The 21,914-nt window shown below is 42.4% G+C and overlaps 1 protein-coding gene across 1 annotated transcript; it reads right to left on the bottom strand.

Moving 5' to 3' along the window:
• Nucleotides 1-671: 671 nt before the first annotated feature.
• LOC116065811 (mitogen-activated protein kinase kinase kinase 7-like) lies at nt 672-21,746 on the bottom strand. The gene is made up of 14 exons (XM_031321458.2): nt 21,469-21,746; nt 20,787-20,897; nt 17,552-17,617; nt 16,752-16,797; nt 15,835-15,973; nt 14,676-14,800; nt 12,486-12,614; nt 8,969-9,099; nt 7,310-7,394; nt 7,018-7,148; nt 6,167-6,305; nt 4,885-4,946; nt 4,009-4,124; nt 672-2,174 (listed from the first exon to the last, which is right to left on the bottom strand). Exons 1-14 carry the CDS (start codon nt 21,532-21,534, stop codon nt 2,003-2,005), a joined length of 1,518 nt encoding a protein of 505 aa, XP_031177318.1. The 5' UTR covers nt 21,535-21,746; the 3' UTR covers nt 672-2,002.
• Between the last annotated feature and the right edge of the window lie 168 nt (nt 21,747-21,914).

The following is a 21,914-nucleotide window of genomic DNA, read 5'->3' on the forward strand; positions in this document are numbered from 1 at the left end:
TACCGGGCTTTTTCAACGTAAAATAACTAGAGCGCCGCTGACTGTGCTCCAAGGCTGCAACACAGAAACCAAAACTTGCGCATATTAAATTTGGAACCCATGATCAGATTTGAAACCAAATCCTCCAAACGATTCCAATAAAGAAACGATTCAACTGGAATCATAATTTTTGAAACGATTCCAAGTAGGAATCGGTTCTCGATGCCCAACCCTATTAACTTCTGGATATTCGGCAGCGTTGCCACAACGGACCGAATGGCTTCGCTCGCATCTTTCTCCACCGCCGTTATGGAACTACAACTCAAACTAGCGCACGGCCTTGACGTCATCGTTCTCAGCCACTCCCTCTGTTCGCTGATTGGACCGGTAAAGATTGGCCGGAAAAAACCCAAGACTATACCGCAAAACCCAGACGGAGTACTGAAGGAAAATGAAAATTGAGCGGAAGTACGTAGGAGGGCGGAGCCAGGCTAGAACGTATGTGTGGTGCAGCCAGACCTTACTCCACAGTGCCGTGGAGATACGGTCTGGCAGTGCGAGACTACTCGACTCTTTCATATTCCCACCCACTTCACGTGTCCTGCTGTTGACTGGCGGGTGGAGCTTCACAACACAGAATCTTCTTTCAGACAAAACACTCGACGGAAATAAATGAAGACAACTCGACAAAATACTACAAACTTTGTTTTACTCTCTAAAAGCACATCATTGCAGTCTGTACATTTTTAAAATCGCAGGAGAAATGTTTTATAAAACAAACCGAGATGGAAAAAAAAAAAAATAAATGAACTGTACAGGAACAATCCTTAGGCAACGTTTGAAGAAATGCATTAAAAACAACAATCCATCCCAAAGTCACCCACTGTCATAGAAATCCCCCAAAACCAAAGTGAGGCTACAACACGTGCGCAACACCATTCTTTGACCCAAATACTGTAAGTGCAGTGCAGAACAATGTTAACATAATTCGGTGAAATATAACTGTGTGTGTAAAAAGTAACCCAAGAAAAAAAAAAAAGAAATTAAACAGATAGGTATAGAAATGCCTGCCAGGTTCATTATTCTAGTTATTTCCATTTCAAACACCCCCGTGCTCCGAGGCAGCATGTCTCTGAAGCACAACTCCTTTGGTAAGTCTTGTATTCACAGTCAAAATTGGTTTCAAATAATACCGCTCCTCTTTTCATAAAACACAATACAATGGGTGTGTTAAAACAGAATATATAAAAAGTAGTATTACAATAGTAGTTACTTTTACAACAACTCCAAAAAAGAAAGAAAATACTAAATAGGACGCTCACCTTCGGACCCCGTGACGTTTTTTTTTCTGAATCAAAGTCCATTTTCAGAGTACAAGTCCACGTGAATCTCATTGGTCCCACCATATCAACACCGTCGTGAAATATTAAAAATGAACGTTGAGTTTTATGTCCGACCCTCCCCGTCATCAAATGTACGGAGGAGGCCCGGACGGGATGTGGCAGCTGCTAAATTATTTTGTTACGTCTCCTTAATCTCACAGCTCAGTTATCTCAAGATAACTCATATTTTATATTTAAAGTCAAAGGAAATCGAAATGTCTTGCGTCAAAAGTGTAATTTTTATAAAAATCGAATAAAAACTCACTTATTGTCCTGTGGTGACGACGCCTTCTACACTGGTGTTCTTGAGGGAATTTTTGGTACCGACTGGAAATGCCTGGGCTGCGATTTAGTTGGTGCGGTCGCTAAAACTAATTGTTTGTCGTAGCACTTACATTCCAACAGCCAGAACCGGAGATATGGAGCACGCTTTCTGTTAGAGGACCAACGTTCTGCCCACTTAGCCCCGTCTGTGTTAAAGTTATCTTGGTACAATGTTTTGTGGCAAGTAAAATATGTTCATTTTTTTTTTCGGGTTAACGGGCTTCCCTACTTTACGGTGGGTGCATGGAGTGCTTCCTCTCATCCGTCAGGGACAACAGAGGAGATGTGGACCGTTTGCGGCGGCGGTGCTCCTGTTCCTAGCTGTGGTGCTGGTTCTGACTCTTGATCAGGCTCAGTTTGCTCTTCAGGCCCTGGCAGTAGGCAGACATGTTGCTGTTCTCCTCCAGCAGCTTGCTGTGCTCCTGGATGAGTCGCGACGAAGTCTGCTGCTCCCTCTGGTCCTGCTCCAGCTCAGACATTAGCTCCTGTCTAGAAACAGAGGACGCAACGCAGAGCTTCCGTTACTGTCATCATGTCTGATAGGCACCCTGGTCACTTTTACTTTAAAGTGCTCATATTATGCTTTTTGGCTTTTTCCCTTTCCTTTATTGTGTTATTAACTTTTTTGTGCATGTAATAGGTTTATAAAGTGAAAAAGCCCAAAGTCCACCCCAAAGGGACTTACCATCTCCAACAGAAAACACTGTTCACAAACTGCTCCAAACAGCTCTATTGTAGTCCAGCCTTTACTTCAGAGACAAACGTGGTCACTTTGGAACACACGTTATAATGCTCACCTAGCTGCTAGCATGGCACGCCCTCATACTCTGCTTCTGACTGGCTAGTAGTCCTTACCTAGGTACTGTCAGGGCACGCCCTCATACTCTGCTTCTGACTGGCTAGTAGTCCTTACCTAGCTACTGTCAGGGCACGCCCTCATACTCTGCTTCTGACTGGCTAGTAGTCCTTACCTAGGTACTGTCAGGGCACGCCCTCATACTCTGCTTCTGACTGGCTAGTAGTCCTAACTTGGAAAAAAAAACAGAAACGTAAAAAAAAAAAGAAACGCAGAAAAAAAAAATCAACAAAGACATCGGAAAAAGTGACAAAAATAGTAGCCTGGAAATCCAGACCAAAATCTGAAAGATTAAGGGTCTGGCATTGAGTAATGAAAACGGCCCAACTCGAGGGGCGACACCAAGCATGAATTTGAAAATCTCGCTGCACGCAATTGGATAACATTACGACCAATCACAACAATACACGGGGTGACGTATCCAGAGCCCCATACGCTTAGCTACCAGCGGAGCTAACTGGTAGATTAAACTCTTAGCTACCAGAGGAGCTAACTGGTAGATTAAACTCTTAGCTACCAGAGGAGCTAACTGGTAGATTAAACTCTTAGCTACCAGAGGAGCTAACTGGTAGATTAAACTCTTAGCTACCAGCGGAGCTAACTGGTAGATTAAACTCTTAGCTACCAGAGGAGCTAACTGGTAGATTAAACTCTTAGCTACCAGAGGAGCTAACTGGTAGATTAAACTCTTAGCTACCAGAGGAGCTAACTGGTAGGTTAAACTCTTAGCTACCAGAGGAGCTAACTGGTAGGTTAAACTCTTAGCTACCAGAGGAGCTAACTGGTAGGTTAAACTCTTAGCTACCAGAGGAGCTAACTGGTAGGTTAAACTCTTAGCTACCAGAGGAGCTAACTGGTAGATTAAACTCTTAGCTACCAGAGGAGCTAACTGGTAGATTAAACTCTTAGCTACCAGAGGAGCTAACTGGTAGGTTAAACTCTTAGCTACCAGAGGAGCTAACTGGTAGATTAAACTCTTAGCTACTTGCGGAGCTAACTGGTAGATTAAACTCTTAGCTACCAGAGGAGCTAACTGGTAGATTAAACTCTTAGCTACCAGAGGAGCTAACTGGTAGATTAAACTCTTAGCTACCAGAGGAGCTAACTGGTAGATTAAACTATCGTCATCTATTTAGCTCACCTCTGGCCCGCCTATATCAGATACACCGATGTGATTGGTGCAGCTCGGCTACAAGGGCATAGTTAATGAGCGTCATTACTCGATGCCAGAGTGAGCAAATTAGAAATTGTGCTCTCGTCGAAAAGTGACAAAAATGTCGAGGAAAGTGATATTTTTTTTTTAAAAAAGATGACCAAAAACGCTTTGACCGAGGAAAACAAAAAGTTGCATTGGGGAAGACAACACAAGGGTTAAATAATCGTCATTTCAATATTGTGTGATTAGGATTTTGAGTTCATTTTTTTCCTAATCCAGCAGCCTCATTACTAACACGTGAGTTGACTTACTTCCTCAGAGCGAGGTGAGCGATCTCTGACTGGACTTTGAGGTACTCCTGCGCCATCCTGATGTGCTGCTCGAACACGGCCATGGACTCTCTGGAGTTTGGACACGGAGTCAGCGGCTGAAAAGCACAGGGACAGCGCCGTGATTTACACGCTGCTGCGTATACACAGGGCACAGGGTTCATCGAGACCTACGTCAAACAACTGGAGGAGAGGAACACTGTGGAAAGCAATATCGTTGTTTAGGCTGAAATAGAATATCGACCTATTAAATCCTACGTGTGTCCAATAACTCCGCAAACCGTTTAGTTCTAACTACAAAATTCAACTGCCAAGAATAATGAGTCGTACCACAATAACTGAATTAATCAATGAATTTGTCAAACCCTTTTAGTTAAGTCCAAAAATAATAAATCACTGATCACATAAAACATTTCTCAATAATAGCCAAAACAGGCAACAGTAGAATAACTAGGAGAAGTAAGTAAGGGCTGCAACTACCGATTATTTTCTTGATTAATCGGTTAGTCGTTTGGTCTATAAAAAGTCAAAAAATTGTTTAAAAAAAGTGTTTCCCAGAGCCCAAGACGACATCCTCAGATGTCTTGTTTCGTCCACAACTCAAAGATATTCACTTTACTGTCACGGAGGAGAGAAGAAGCTGGAATCACAGAAATATGACCTTTTTTTTTTTACCCTTATCAAAATAAATTACTCAAACCAATAATTGATTATCAAAATAGTTGCAGATTAATTTAATAGATGACAACTAATGGATTCATCTTTGCAACTCTACATATTAGTGTCATTATTACCAGCTGGAATAGGACTATAATGTAAAGGAAAGGAACACACAAAAAAAACAAAACAAACACTTACCTGTAACTGGTGATCCAGTTTCAGGTAGGCCAGGGGAATGGAGCTGTCCAAACCATTGGTAGCTAAACACACACACACACACACACACACACACTCTGTCAGTGTAAAGAGCTCCTACACCCACACACACACAGACAGACGCTCTGGCAGGTTGCACTGTAATGCCCCTCAGTGGTGCAGTGTGGGCAGTGCAACTTAACTCAAAGCTTTGACTCCTGATGAACTCAACCTGTTGAAGTAGGAGTCAACTAGAAAACGAGAAAATAAAGTTTGCGGAGTACAGACATCACAACATGCTGGCTCTTGGAAAAAAAAAATTCCAAACCGACTTCACGCTGTGATTGGCCAGCTGTGTGGAGGTGAGGAAGTACGCTGGGTTTAAACTTCTCTCTCAGATTTATTTTTTCATTCTTGACACACCTATTTCTGTCACTTTTCATGTGAACCACTGATTGGAAACACTATGACTGTGTGCTATATATATATATATATATATATATATGTGTGTGTGTGTGTGTGTGTGTGTGTGTGTGTGTGTGTGTGTGTGTGTGTGTGTGTGTGTGAAAGCACCCTTAGTATCAGTAATTATATTTTTCATGAGCAGGGCAACATGGAATCTGCAGACAGAATTCCGCAGATTTAAAAAAAATTAAAATTAAACTCAACTCCACCACAAGCAAAAAAAAAAAAAAAAAAAAAAAAAAAAAAGAAAACGACCAGCTAAATTTCACTGATTTTCATTCTGGATCAACGCTGAAAACTGTAAAAAACAAAACACAGGGTTCATACACATTTTAACCAATACTTTTCCATGACTTTTTGGCAATTTTCCATGACTATGTATTCCTGAAAATGTCAGTCGGCATTATACAATAAGAATAAAAATCTGTGTTAAAGTTTACCCTCAGAGGTTTAACAATAAAATTAATGACAATTTATGTGGTTCATAGTGGGATTCATAATATCGCGCCCCGAATAGAACGGTGAGGTTAGGACGACGTGAAATACATTTATTAATCACATATTATTATTTGTTCAAAAAACAAATTCCATGACTTTTCCAAAACTTTCTGGTCTTTTTATGTTTCCAAAACCTTTCCAGGCCTGGAATTTGCATTTTTTTAAATTCCATAACTTTTCCAGTTTTTTTTATATACAATATATATATATATATATATATATATATATATATATATATATAATATATATTTTAATATACGTATGAACCCTGAAAACAAAAAAACTGCAGATTCCATTTGGGTCTGCTCATGAGGCTCCCTACCTGTGGGACAAAACGTCATCCTCAACTCTGATTGGTTGGTGGTGGTTACAGGGCTGGTGCAGTGCGTGGGGCTTTGGCAGCGTCCTGGCTGGCTGTCTACACTGGGCCCTCTGGACAGCCCAGCACGCAGCGTGGCTGTCTGGGGGGGCGGGGGGGGAGAAACACAGCTGAAATCACTGACTACGTTTACATGCACACCATATCCCAGTTTATGCCCCTTATTCCGAAAAAGAAAATATTCCGACTGAGCTGTTTCCATGACTAATGAAAGTAATTATTCCACTAATGTTACTGTTTACATGCAGCCGTATTTTCCACCAGCGGTGGCGGACTTGTTGGACCGCGCAAACACAGCGTCCCTCTTTCATTCCTTCAACCAACTTTTGGAAAAGGTCAGCTTTTCGATGTTTGTGCGTATCCAAAAACCTGTTGATTCCCAAGTCTTTCATGATGTTTAAAAGGAGGTGCGTTTCTCCTTCTTTTCTTTTGGTCATGCAGCTCTACTGCAGCCCTGCAAACTGTTGGCTGGCTGGTTTGTGTCAAACAACCACAGCAACGCACAGAGCTGACCGCACGCCGTAAACACTAAAGAGGCCGCAAACTGTCACAAACTGCAGTAAAAACCCTGATTGAGACACAGATTCTGAATGCGCTGTATACATGTCCAAAGAATGCTTCTAAAACTCAAATACTACCGGCATTTCCCACGTCTTAATCGGAAAATGCTGTTTACATGACCCGCATCAAATTGGGAATACTGTCATATTTGGGATAATAGTGGAATATGAGTGTGCATGTGAACGTACACAGACAGGATGAGTGTGCACTATCAGTGTTTCCGGTCTGATTACCTTCGAGGGTTTGAACTGGAGTGGAAATTTAGCCTCAAAGCTTTTCAGGGTTTCTTCTCTGCCGACAGAGTTCCTGTGTTCGGAGTTGTCGTCACTCTTGTTACTGTTGATGGTGTAGTCCGCATACGAGTCTGCAGAGAGCAAAGACTGATTCATTGGGACACTTGCTTTACCTGAAGCATACAATGACTTTAACACACACACACAGACCCAGTTGTTGACTATCGATTTTTTTCTGTGAGTTGACAGACACAAGCATGCATTAGTGGAAGCCGCAAAGCTGAAAAGTTACCTGTGCTTGTGGCCGACGAGGAGCCGCTTCTGCTGTCTGAGGACTGGTGAGGGAGCTTGAGTGGTTCATCAGAGCCTGGGAAGTACTGGAAGATCCAAACACACCACCCGGCACTTTTCAAAAAGAGCTCGTTACAGTTTAACCTAGAGTTAATTTATAGGTTATGTTTCCTTTGTTTATTCTGCACATAAATAAGAATGTGAAAATGATCCTTTTGTAGTTTTAAGCACAGTTGAGACCAAAGATTTGCGAAAAGATCGAAACTGTTTTCGAACGTTGCAGGGGAAAAGTTGCAGCTGTCTGAACCGGCCCGTCTCAGCTCGACTCAAACCGGCCGATGGCGCCGCTGGGACTCGGCGCGTCAGGTCTCCAGAGGCTGGTTTTAGAACGTAAAAGGGACGTCAGCCTTTTCAACAGCCAATAGCGAAGTCGGCTTGTGAAGTCGGCTACAAACCGTAGTCCATTTAAGTTCTACGTTACAAAATGTCAACTGGTCGAAACGACGGAGTTTGAGACGGAGGCTCAACGAGCGCCCGCGAGCGCGTTATGTGGTGGAGCGAGCTAGAGAGTGACTGAACTGAGTGGCAACAGAGAACACAGCAGTAAATCAGGGAATTAAGACGTTTTCGCCTGTTCATTACGAGAAATGCAACTGTAGCAAACATCTCACTAGCACTTACCTTATTCAAATTTGGAGATGCTACAAATGCAGGGTTCCCCCCCCAGGTGGCCCACCGGCCTTAAGTTGCCCCCCACCAGGCCTAAGCCATTGGCGGGGGAATGTAAATGTATTTATATGCATGTAATATTTTTAAGCCGTTTAAACTACAGTTACAGTGGTAGTCATGTTTTCAAATCTGACTTCAAGTGCTCATATTTTGCTTTTTGGTTTTTTCTCTTGCCTTTATTGTGTTATATATCTTTTTTGGGCATGTTATAGGTTTACAAAGTGAAAAAGCCCAAAGAGCTCTATTGTAGTCCAGCCTTTACTTCTGTGACAAACGTGCATCACTTTGTAACACACGTTATAATGCTCGCCTAGCTGCTAGCGTGGCACGCCCTCATACTCTGCTTCTGACTGGCTAGTAGTCCTTACCTAGCTACTGAGCATGTGCGACTCCCAACAAAGATGGAACAGAAGTGAGAGGTCTCACTCTGTAGCTAAAACAGAGAGCTCAACACACAGGGAGAAAAGAGGAGCTGCAGCGATGTGCAGTACAACAAAAATATGGCGTTTTCTGAAAATTGAACCATGTAAACCTATTCTGCCGAAACTTCCTATGGAATCGGTCTTATATCTTCTTAAAAAAAAAATATTTTGCGATTCCGTCCATTACTTGGTATGACTGAAACTATTGGGCTCTACGTTAACGATGCCATCAGTCTGGGACTGGCCCCAGCCGGGCCCTCGTCGAAATAAAGACACTTGCCCCCGGGCCTAACAACTTTGCTGGGGGAAACCCTGAAATGATATATCAAGTTACAGAAAAGTGGCTATGGAGATGATACATCGTCTAGTCGCATAGGTGTAAACTGGTAGGTCTTAGAATGTTGCAGACTGGCGCGTTGCAAGTAGTTGCACGTTCGAACTAGTCAACTAGTGAATCATTGGTCTGAACTGGGCTCTAGCTGGAGTGACAGCACGTGTTGGGACGATACCTTCATGAGCTGGCTCATGGTGTTCTTCACCTCCTCCATGGACGGTCTCTGGCTGGGTTCTTTGTCCCAGCAGCGAGTCATCAGAGTCTCTATGGGCTGGGGAAGGTCCTTGATCAGGGGCGGCCGCGTACCTGCGTCACAGTAAACAGTCAGTCAGGAATGTCGGATTGTGATAAGCTTTGCCGAGGAAAACACTGGTTCCCTCCTATCATCACTGCAGCGGAGGGAACAACGTAACGTCACAACAATGTGTGCGCACTTTGGACCTCGCTAGTGCATCTGATTCTGCAAAGAGTCAACAGTCAGTCTGTTGTTGTTGGGACAGACCTGCCCCCACTGCTATGGAAAATCCTACAGGAAACAGTGAAGGGTTTGACTCCAATCCACTCTCACTGAAGCCCCCCATATGAAAACAAAGCAAAGCAGCTTTCAGCTGATAAGCTCACACAAGCTGATTGGATGCTACCTGCCTAGCGTCAAACATCAGTAAGAGAGGAGAATCAAAGGGAGCAAATGGGATGCAGCGCCAGTATCAACATCTGCTCCCACCAGGGATTGTATTCATTTAAAGTTCAAGCTCAAGGTTTATTTATTGTCAACACAGGATTGCACAACGAAAGGCAGTTGTAATCCATTTATGCAACACAAGAAACACATGTACTTTTACTACACTGCAACGTTAGTTGCCTGCTAGTTACTTTGCAGATAAACGATCACTGAAGATATTTCTAGAGGGTCTGCACGCACAATAAACAATGGAGAGAAGTACTTGGCAAACCACTATTCAGAACTTCAATCTATAATCTCTAATTCTGTTATTACGGTGGAATAAGCCAAAAGCTGTACGTAAACTAGGCTGAAGAATGTTCCACCTCTGTTTAAGTAATGTATGTAGCACTTTACTCCTGCAGGGTGCCACTGCTTTTTATTTATCAGTCCCTCCAGAAAAACGTGATTATGCAATCGCATAATTCAATGCATAATCAGCCAATTATTTATAGCATATTTATGCGGGGGCCGCATTTTTTCAAATACGCCGCACTTTCGCCGCGTAAATGGCAGATTTCCGCGCAAAATATGCGAGGCTTGCATGATTTCATAATCCCCGCATTTTTGTTGCAAAAACAGTCACATATATCTTAGCAGAAAGTTGAAAAATGTTGCGTTTACTTCACACAAGAGCAGCCATTTTCCCGTTGCCATGGGAATGTTACGAAGTGATGTAATTACGCGACGTGAACATCATCGAAAAGCTGCAAACCGCTGCGATGAAGCCATGATGAAACCGCAGTTTTTCAAGTTCCCGCAATTTCATCGCATAAAATTGCATAAATATCCCGCATATTCCATCGCATTTTTTTAGAAAAACGTCCCGCATAATCAAGGATTTTTGCCCGCAACAATCACAAAAAAACTCTGCATTTTTCCAGAAGGACTGATTTATTGCTTTGTATATGTTGTTCCATACTATGTAACCATGGGCGTCAGTTTGGTTTGAAATGTGCTGGGGACAGAGACGCATTTGGAAGTACATTTCCAGAAGTGCTGGGTACAAGGACGCATACATTTTTTTTTTCTCTTTCGCGCAGGTCATGTTTTGAAAGACGCTGTCCTGTAGCTTATTAATGAATAAAAACGTGGTTTAATGTACCTAAACAATGATCAATGATTACCAAATTTCCCTCTCATGTTGCTCCTCATAACCACTGAAAACTGTCAAAAAATCGAACCCAAAGTCCAATTATTATGGACGTTATCTGACATTAAGCGTTTCTGCTTCATTATAGCCTATGTAAGGAAAAGCTGAACGTGGTTTAATGTACCTAAACAATGATCAATCATCACCAAATATCTCTCTCGTATTGCTCCTCATAACCACTGAAAACTGTCAAAAATCTAACCCAAAGTCCAATTATTATGGACGTTATCTGACATTAAGTGTTTCTGATTCACATTTCCAGCAGGACAGTGGAGCGGCTGTGGGTTGACTCCCCACAGTTCTCATGGGCTTTATAAGTCCTAACGTGAAAAAGCTTAACGTGGTTTAATGTACCTAAACAACGATCAATCATCACCACATTTCTGGTTCGATTTTTTGACAGTTTTCAGTGGTTATGTGTTGCAATATGAGAGAGAAATTTGGTAATCATTGATCATTGTTTAGGTACATGCTTTTTCCTCGCCATAGGCACCAATGAAGAAGACAACGCTAATGTGAGATAACTTACATAATCGTTGGATTCCGGTTTAGTTCTTTTGACAGACTTAAGTGTTCATGACAAGATATGGCCATGAGAAATGTGGTAATGATTGATTGTTGTTTAGGTACATTAAACCACGTTAAGCTCTTTTTCACGTTAAGCAGAATGTCCCGACAGGCAGTGTTGTGAACAGAGAAGCATGCAGCCAGCGCAGCAGCAGCAGAGCGGCTGTGTCTGTGTCTGTGTCTGTGTGTGTGTGTGTGTGTGTGTGTGTGTGTGTGTGTGTGTGTGTGTGTGTGTCTGCTCTATGGGGATAGAGATTGTTGTGGATTTTTTGGCATCTGTCGCTCAAGAATTATATGTGTTATGGACTTTTTTTTAAACTAAATTGAGCTTGAGGTTTTCAAAAAAAGTGGTGGGTACAAAATGACTCATGACGAAATCTGGTAGGTACGCGTACCCACCGTCCCCACCGAAATCGACGCCTATGTATGTAACCATGGTAAATGACAGAAATAATACAAATGGTGTCCGGTTGACTCAACATCATAGATCAGACGGAGGAAGCATTCTGACTAATCTAGTTGTCTGTATCAAAAAAGTTAACAAAACAACCCAGAAACCTGGATATCCGAGGCCAAGTCATAAATCCCATGTGACTAACGTGTCATAAAAAAAGCTTCCCTGACATTGCTCACACATCCAGCTCAACATCATCGCAGCTTGAACGTCTGGTATTCACAGGGTTCAACAATAAGGGTTTGGCTGATGGGCCCGGGGCAAGTAAAACGCCAAGTCGGGCCCGTTTGGACACGTTGAACGAATGTTGAATGATGGCTAATCGAGAGCTGAGTTGGCGCTGGTGACGTGTGACTGCCGGCTGTCTTGTTAGAAGAAGATGACGGCTGCATACGAGCTAAAGCGAAAGAGTGTTTTCAAGAAAGAAATACGTTTTCTTGGGTGGCTGGCGGTAGAGGATGCCGATGAAACAACTTTCTTTTTTTTTAACACCTTTATTCAGAAACAGAGTAAGTCAAATTTAAGACTTTTTAAGACCTTTTTAAGACCACTTTGAATGAAAATTAAGACCTATATCACAACATCAACTGAGCCCTAAATTCAGTTTTAATCAAGCCAACTATCGCTCAACTTGCACTTCCCTAAAGCTGAAGAAAAAAAAATCATTCATTCATTCGTACTCCACCAATTTAGCATTGCACTTCTATAATATTGTCAGCAGCTGCAGCAGAACATCATAGAAAAATCAACAAAAAAAATCAACAGAGCAGCTGGTACTATAGTTGTATATTGCTCACCTCTGTGGACGGCCCACATTATACAAAACGCCGAGCCGCCGATCTCATCAAAGGGTTTCTTGCGTGTGATGACCTCCCACAGGATGATGCCCCAACTGAACACGTCACACTTTTCACTGTAGTTACTGCCTGAGGAACACACACCAAAAGTTACTTTTAGTGTATGCAGGAAATGAATGACCCTTTTGTAAAAGCAATAGCTCTGTTAAAGCTTTAGAGCGTAACATTTTGATATTAATGAACGTCTGTTACATTCAAGCCATTGCCAAATGAGTTGGTACAAAGCTAATTAAGACTATCAGCTCCACACAACTCTCTCAGAAGATTGGGGCGTCCGGTGACTTTCCCGCGCAGAAGCTCGAGTGAAGATAATGACCTCTTCTGAAGAGTCCATCAGGTTTTTTTAATCCTCCGTGTCCTCCTTGGCCACTAGCAACTGCGTGGAGGAGGGGTGGGGGTGGTGCGCAATCACAGAAGTGTTTGTATCATGTGGACGCGCCAACAGTTTAGTTGCCATTACTTAGAATTCCTCATGGGGGCGACAGAAACTACGCACTATAGCTTTAAGTTTGTGGCATGTTGTGATTATATCACAGCTAAGGGGCGTTGTTCGGCCCGACGCAAACAGGACAGGGCATGCCGGGTGCTGTTGCTTAATTGTAATATATTAAAGGGTCATTTCAGGGGTTTTCAACCTGGACCCTATTTTCCCATGTTTTTGTGTGTAAGTGACTGATGGGAACAACAATCTTTGACATTGGTCCACAGAGCAAGCTGCAATGTAACCCTATGGAGCAAATGTGCATCGTCAATTTCGTCCACTAAAGGTGCCGTTGTTGCTACTGACAGGCTGAGATTGTTATTCTAAGTGTCTGACAACATTATGGAAAGGATCCCTACGGATATAGGCTTTTTCGATCGCTAGCGCTAAACCCACCAGACTCCATTTAAAAAAGCAATACTTTTAGTGTGTATAGAGCCAACATATTTTCCCGTGTAAACTGGTTAACTATGTGTTTATTTCAACCAAAACTAAAGGAGTTGTGATGGTTGGAAAAGTGGAAAGATGACCCAAAACGGCTTTTCATGGTTTTATTTTGTATCTGTCGACTTTGAATGAAGTGTATTTTACCATGCTAAAATTACTGTTTATTTACATAGAGTCTGGTGGGTTTAGTGAACGCAATTTTGCGGATGTTTTTATGTTAAAAAAAAAAAAGGATCTTACTCTTTAACAGAAAGGTCAACCTTAGAATCCTTTCCATAATGTTGTCAGAAACTTAGAATATTAATCTGAGTCGGTCAGTGGCAAAACGAGCACTTTGTGAAGGTAAATAGAAGCTGCACAATTGCCCTATTAACTTACACTGTAGCTTGTTTTGCCGCTGCCGACTGCAGCGATCTCGCTTAATACTGGACCAGAGATTGTTGTTTCCATTAGTCACTTAGACACGAAAACACAGGTAAATATTATCCAGGTTAAAAATAAACCAAAGTTACCTTTTAAGTCACTGCACCCTGACTCTCCAGCTCCTTTAGGTCAAGTTAAAGGTGCTCTAAGCGATGTTGGGTGACGTCACTTCTTGTTGACGATCATAGTATTGTCAAACAAAACGGAGGCTAGCTCGCCCCTCCCTCCTCCTCATCCCGTCCCCTCCCCCTCCTTTCCGCCCACTAACCCCCCCACCCCCAAATCCTTCTTGTCGGTTATTGGCTGGAACACCGTTTGTTATGTTTGGTGGTGCAGGTTGGCGCAGTTTGTTTTTGTTGCTGTTTGTGGAGCCTGGGCTGTCTACAGAGACCGCGTTATTTTACAGTGTGTTCAGGGGACAGGCAGCTAGCAGATAGTGAGGAGATGTTTTTTTACAGTGTGTTCAGGGGACAGGCAGCTAGCAGATAGTGGGGAGATGTTTGCTGTATGTGACAAAAAATGTTGTAGCCTAAAAAACGTGTGACATCGCTTAGAGCACCTTTAAGTACAATCTTTGGAGAGTAAATCCAATCAGAATTTAGTCTAGTTTTGAGGTTAAATCTTAAGGATTTAAAAATAAACAAAAAAATAACTAATATAAATAAAGAAATTACAAATCGAGGATTGTGGGAAACAAATCTTTACTTAATAATCAGCGCTGGTTTAAGCCGCTCTCGGTTGGAGCCCCAGAATATAAAATGAAAAAGTTTGGGGCTCACCTTCGAACACCTCTGGTGCCATCCAGGCTGCGCTGCCTTTATTGTTGGTCATGTAGGTCTGAATATCACACGCTGTTCCAAAGTCACAGATCTTCAGCACCGTGCCACGAGCCACGAGCAGCAGACTGGAACAGTACAGAGGACATGGATTAACTATACACTCGAGATAAACTGTCACACCTTAACATTTGAGAATTAAAAAGTGAGTCCAGATAGAATACCGTGGCAGGTATTTGGTTATAAAACAAAGTATTGGAATGGAAAGGATGGCACTATATGAAAAGTCACCAAAATTAATTACAATTCATTCTCTGAGGATCATAAACGTCTCTACCAAATGTCACGGCATTTCACTGTGTTGAGATATTTTAGTCTGGCCCGAAGTGGACTAACGGACCAACATTGCCATCCTCGGAGCCATGCCACTAACTAGGAATGGGTACTGAAACCCGGTGCTAATATGTCTACCAGACCGAATGACAACACAGATTTTGGTGGCCCATTTGGGTGCCACTTCAATGCCTGTGCTGTCCTCTGGTGCTCCGAAACGGACGTTAAAGGATCAGTTCCGGCACCGTTTAAAATGTATCGTTTTAGCACCGGTATCTGAAAAAAAAAAAAACTACACCAACCTTACCACTAACTAACATGGCTAAAAAATTAAATAAAAAACACACACACACACACACACACAAGCAGGTGTGGTTATTTTGTTCAATTTTGCGTTGTAGAGGCCTTACATCTCGTGTGTACAGCTCTTTTTAGACATTTCCATACATGCTTTCACCTTCAACATGTCTCTGGCTGTGCGAGTTCAACAACATAAACAGGCTTCTGTTCTTCACCCATCAGCACAGGACTTCAGGCAAATACAGCGAGCAGTTCATATTTTGCAAATTGACTCCTAAGCCGCAATTACCGAGAATCCCGTCTCTTCAGAATCAGCAGATAATGGCAAAGTTATGCGCTTATTCATCTTCCAGGGTGCCAATTCAGAGCAGAAAAAAACTAACAATATATTTATATGTAGACACTCCAGTGCAAACCAGGGAGATTTAGACTATCTCAAGTTATTACTGCACTTATCGTCATCACCATGTTTTCTCTCAAAAACTCTGCACTGTGTAACTTCTCTCCGTTTGATCATAAAGAGACTTACTTTGGTGGTTTGAGGTCTCGGTGAATTAAGGCCTTTGGCTTCATAGCGTGCAGATAGGCAACTCCCTCGGCACACTGCAGACACCAGCTCATGGCGTGCGAGGCTGTGTAGTGGGGCTGTGGGTCTGCGCTGTGCAGGACTTGGATTAAGGGCAAAACGAGCAAAAAAATAAATAAATAAATAAGAGAAGCACAGAATGGGATAACTATATGCACACAAACATGGGGGCGCTATCATCGTACAGCAAAATCTCAAATCCATTTTTGGAACTGTTGTACGAGTGAATGACATCATTGGCGTGGCTTTGCCTCACGCATTTCAACTGATGTGTTTGTATATACAAATCAAATCAAATGTTTGACAAATTCACAATCATACACAGTACAATGTGTCATGCAATTCTTTTATGCCTAGCGCCAGAAGCGACTATCAAATAGAAGAAAAAGAAGAAAAGAAGTCAAATATTGAAAACAATGAACCTGTGTAACCATGACTGAGTTTCAGAAGAACTGAAACAATATAACGTACCTCTAGGGCTGCAACTAACGATTATTTTCATTGTCAATTAATCTGGCGATTATTTTTTTCGAATAATCGATAATAGTTGTTTGGTCCAAAAAAATCAGAAAATGGGGAAAAGTGTTGATCAGTTTTTCCAAGATGACGTCCCCAAATGTCAAAGACATTCAGTTTACGGTCACAGAGGAGTGAAGAAACTAGAACATATTCACATTTGACAAGCTGGAATCAGAGGAATCTTTAAAAATCACTCAAACAGATAAATCAATTACCAAATGAGTTGACAATTACTATTTGATTAATCTAAAGATGAAAGCTTTGCAGCCCTACAATATATGGCATGCAACGTACCAGTTAACGTGAATCAACTTCTATCTTATAGACATAACATGACTTACGGTTATACAACGAGCCACATTCTGCATACTCCATGACCAGACAGACCTGCGAACACAAATCCAATTACCTGAGCAGTGAAAGCGAGACAGAGGCAGACACTGGGTCATCTGTAACTAACGTCTAAGCTGCGCTACATTAAGGCTCTGTCCCAATACCTCCCCTTCCCCTAGGAAACTGGCATTTTCCTGAATGAAAATAGTAGTAGGCTACTACCGGTACTACTAGGTGAGCACGTTCGCAACGTTAATTTGCATACAGTGGTGTCCCATTTCATAGGGAAAGATCCTCACCCCCACTTCCCACGTCGAGGGCACTCAAAACCAAGTGGGGAGAAATGGGACAGGGCCTTACTGCCCAGCCACCTGCAACTACCTGACAACACGCTCACACTAAAAATAAAAAGACGACGGGCTATGAGCCCCGCCCATGCTGCTCCACTGACAGCCACCACATGTGTTTCTTAGACAAGAATTTGGACGGCGAAGTCCCTCCCCAAAACTTTATTTCGGAAAAAAATATGTACGGTATTGAACGGGGAGAGGCTAATTCTTTTTAGATCCCGTTTAAATTGAGCCATGAATTACACATATGATGTTCATCAATTTAAAAGTTATTTTTTGCGAGTGAAGAAAGTTTTGGGCGCCTGGGTGGCTCACCTGGTAGAGCGTGCGCCCATATACGGAGGCTCGGTCCTTTAACTTGTAACAGAGTATTTTTTTACAGTGTAGTATTAGTACTTTTACTGAAGTAAAAGGATCTGAATACCTCTTCCACCACTAGTTGAGTGCTGTATACTCACTGGGTTGTCACAGGAGCCGTACAGCTTAACAATGTTGGGGTGATTGACCCGGGAGAGCTGGCGGAGCTGCACAAACAAAACATAACCATGAACATTATAGCTTACTTTCTGTGTGTGTTACATTGGAACATATTATGTATATATCTTCATATTCTGAACATGTAGTATGGGTGTTATACTGATATTTGAAATGTGTCTGTAATAACTGTATTCTGACCTTTATCCAAAGACCATGCTGGAGTATTTGTAAAAAAACTAATAGGGTGCGTGTGTGTGTGTGTGTGTGTGTGTGTGTGTGTCGGGGTGTGTGTGTGTGTGTGTGTGTGTGTGTGTGTGTGTGTGTGTGTGTGTGTGTGTGTGTGTGTGTGTGTGTGTGTGTGTGTGTGTGTGTGTGTGTGTAGGTGGATATGTGTGTGTGTGTAGGTGGGTATGTGTGTGTGTGTGTGTGTGTGTGTAGGGGGGTATGTGTGTGTGTGTGTGTGTAGGTGGGTATGTGTGTGTGTGTGTGTGTGTGTGTGTGTGTGTGTGTGTAGGTGGGTATGTGTGTGTGTGTGTGTGTGTGTAGGTGGGTATGTGTGTGTGTGTGTGTGTGTGTGTAGGGGGGTATGTGTGTGTGTGTGTGTGTGTAGGTGGGTATGTGTGTGTGTGTGTGTGTGTGTGTGTGTGTGTGTGTGTGTGTGTGTGTGTGTGTGTGTGTGTGTGTGTGTGTGTGTGTGTGTGTGTGTGTGTGTGTGTGTGTGTGTGTGTGTAGGTGGGTATGTGTGTGTGTGTGTGTGTGTGTGTGTGTAGGTGGGTATGTGTGTGTGTGTGTGTGTGTGTGTGTAGGTGGGTATGTGTGTGTGTGTGTGTGTGTGTAGGTGGGTATGTGTGTGTGTGTGTGTGTGTGTGTGTGTGTGTGTGTGTATTCATGTGTTGGTATTAGGGCTGCACAATATATCATTTTGTATCCTTATTGCGATATCAACTGGAACAGTAAACACATGCGACATATCATGAAAGACACTCAAAAGATTTTTTTGTTAGTTGAAAGAAAATATCAGTAAAAAAACTGCACTTTAAAATGTAACTGTCATTCTTGTTTTCGTGGTGCCTTTTATATTCAATTCAAGAGTGTTTTGGAAATGATTTCCTGTCATTTGGTTTAACAATTCATTTGTTGTATTTTAGCAGAACACTGAAAGCAGCAGAACGGAGTACACGTCAATATGTTTTTTTATCGCAAGTAATATCATTATCGCAATATTCAACACACGCATATTTTTCTCATAAGTGTCAGCTGCACAACATTCCTAACCCCAGAGTTTCCCCCAGAAAAGTTGTTTAGCCCGGTGGCAAGTGTCTTTTTTTGATGAGGGCCCGTCTGGGGCCAGTCGCAGACTGATGGCAGCATTACTGTAGAGCCCAATAGTTTCTGTGACAACTCAATCATGGACCAAACGAGAAATTGAGAATTTAAAAAGCTATAAGACAGATTCCATAGGGCCCAACATTAAGTCAGTGCTAAAAGCTAACTGGATATTTGAAAATATGACTATGTCTTAGTTTTAACCGAGCCACCCCACCTTAACTAGTTTAAAAAACCTCTTAAAAATACATTCAAATTTTTTCCCCCAGTGGCTTAAGCCTGGTGGGGGGCAACTTAGGCCGGGTGGTCCACCAGGCTTGCACTACACTGGGGGAAATCCTGCTGACCCTAGGGGTGGGAGTAAGGTTGGGTATCACCAATAATTTCCTGAACCGATTCGATTACATTACCGTTACATTTCGATATCAATTAGGTTAGGGAAATTTCAGCTACAATAATACCAAAATTTGTATATTAAAAGATTGATTTAGGGATTTTATGAATCGATATCAGATCACTCAAACAAAGATCGATTTTAATTGGAGAATCGATTATTTTAACCCGGCCCTAGGCGGGGGATATGGATAAAATCGTCTACCATGTAATGTCTTTCTACATCATAATATAATTACAGTAGTGTGCAAAAGTTTTAGGCACTTGAAAAGGTTGTAAAATAAGGATGCTTTCAAAAAATATAGCATGAATATTGTTTATTTATCCATTAACGGCATACAAAGTAGGGCTGTGCAATGAATCGAATTTTGATCGCGATTTCGGCTCCTAAAGATCACAAAAACAACGGTAAACTCTTATATTGTCTTGTGTTCTGAAGGGGAATTTAAAAAGTTCAACAGGAAAAGAATTAAGGAACTTTTCACAGTTTCAAAGGCTTTCACTGTTGATTTGATGAACTGTTTCACTGTTTTTTTTTTTTTTTAAGTTCAATAAATGCAACATCTTTCCAAAAGTCAATGAGCAATCATGTTAAATAATCGTGATTTCAACATTGGCCAAAATAATCGTGATTATGATGTTTTCCTGGTAATGGAGCTACCCTAACAGTAACCATACTTCTCAAGAGGTTATGACAGTGGTGCAGCTGACGCCGGGATAGTGTTAGCAATGTAATCAGGCAATGCAGTGTTTCCTCTATGTTGATTTTGTAGTGGCGGCCCGCCATGGCAAAATTTCTGCCGCCACGGTATCAGAAATAGGGCAGACGCACAATGTAGTCGCGGTTGCCTTTTAAACGATCCTGCCGACATAATGCACCCCCCGTTGGCTGCCGCTCACGTTGCAATTTAACAACAAGTAGAACTATTCAGAGGTCATTGGGGCCGTCCAGTTTAACTCCACATACTGTTGTGTTGATAATGTTATTGTCAAAACGTTCGCTTTCTTCCGAGTCGACTATTAAACAAACAGCTCCACCAAAAACGTCACCGCGGTGGGTCTGTTCTAATTGGACGACGTTCAACTTGTCAGTTCTGTCAGCTCATCGTCCTGACATCATACATCTGGAAACATTAAAACGCTAAGTGAGTCAGTGTAATATAATATAAATTGGAAATAGTCTATAGATGTAATCCCTATGAAGAATTTCTTGTAAAATTAATTTTGTAGACCTGTTAGTCCTGACCTGATAGTTCCTCAAAAAATACAATTCAATCATAACTAAAAATATGCCTCACTGTGTTTGAATAGAGGTGAATAAATATATTTGTTTGTGTTGCAGCCAAGTGTCAGTTCCGTTTCATATGCAAAACATTTGGTGGCGGGGCTAAAAAAAATCCTAAAGTAAAATAGTGTGATATTTTAATAATGCCACATGTCTGCAGGTTTCCTGCTGCACAGAGCAGAACAACAAAAAAAGGTGTGTGTTCACAGTACCTCAACGAGGAAAGCATTCCTTTCATTCTCACTCTCAATGGTCTTGATTGCTACATCTTTTCCTTTCCATACGGCCTTGAAGACAACTCCAAATGTCCCTCTGCCAACAGCCTGAAGAAAGACAACATGACAGGCTCAGGAGGACACAATGCACAGAGAGGGGGGGAATAACTGGGGTCCAGCAAAACCCCACCCCAGGCTGATTAATGTGACCATGGTAAACAGCTGGGCATACCCACCTCAACATCTGGAGAAGGCTTTTAAATGCTGCCACTTTCCCTAAAGTGTATTTTTTAGTGCACTTTTAAAAGCAGCTACAATTGAGTTTTACCAGTGCATATTTTACGACTAGAGTCTGCCCTTTAACAAAGTGAGGCCTTGCACTGCTTGTTAAAATAACGTTACATGTATGCAGATGCTGTGATGTCTTAAGGGTTTGCTCAGACCACAACTCCCACTGTATTTCACATTGAAGGACAGTAAACGGTACAATGTTAGCAGCAGAGTAGCCTCCTGTGTCTCTCTTTTACCTCAGCGTTGCTCATAAAACACAAACAAGAACGTTACAAAACGTTAGCTAGCTAGTTGTATTTTAACTCCGAGTAACGTTACCGGAACATCCCCAGCAATGCAAAGCTAACGTTAATGCCCTCTCTCGAGCTGTTGTCGGTCATAAGTTTACCGCTTCAACTTGGATGTCTTCGTACTGGATGTCTTCAAACAGACAGCCCGCTGGAGTCTCCACCATCGCAGCAGAGCGGCGACACTCCTCGACGCAAGCCGACGACGCTGGAGTTCAAAACCCAAAGCTTATCGTGTGGTTATCGGGACAAAATTATACGCTCCGGTGTCAGTAAAGTTGGCTCCTGTTGCTGTGAATTCAGGAAGTGGGGAACCAGCAGGCAGCTAGCGCAGCGATGTTGCCTAGAGCGGTGAACATCCGGGCACTTTCGTCGCCGTTAGCGGACTGCGCTCACATACCGCTGTTCTCATAGGGAATGAATTGAATCGCTCCGCTCCAATCCGCTCCGTTACTCCGTTACTTCAGCAGCTGCCTGTGGAAACCGAAACCCAACGGCATGGCGCTGGGGAACGTCCCACGCACAGAGGGGGCGGAGAAAAGGAGCG

The sequence above is a fragment of the Sander lucioperca genome, chromosome 18, assembly GCF_008315115.2.
Source record: "Sander lucioperca isolate FBNREF2018 chromosome 18, SLUC_FBN_1.2, whole genome shotgun sequence".
NCBI classification, from domain to species: Eukaryota; Metazoa; Chordata; class Actinopteri; order Perciformes; family Percidae; genus Sander; species Sander lucioperca.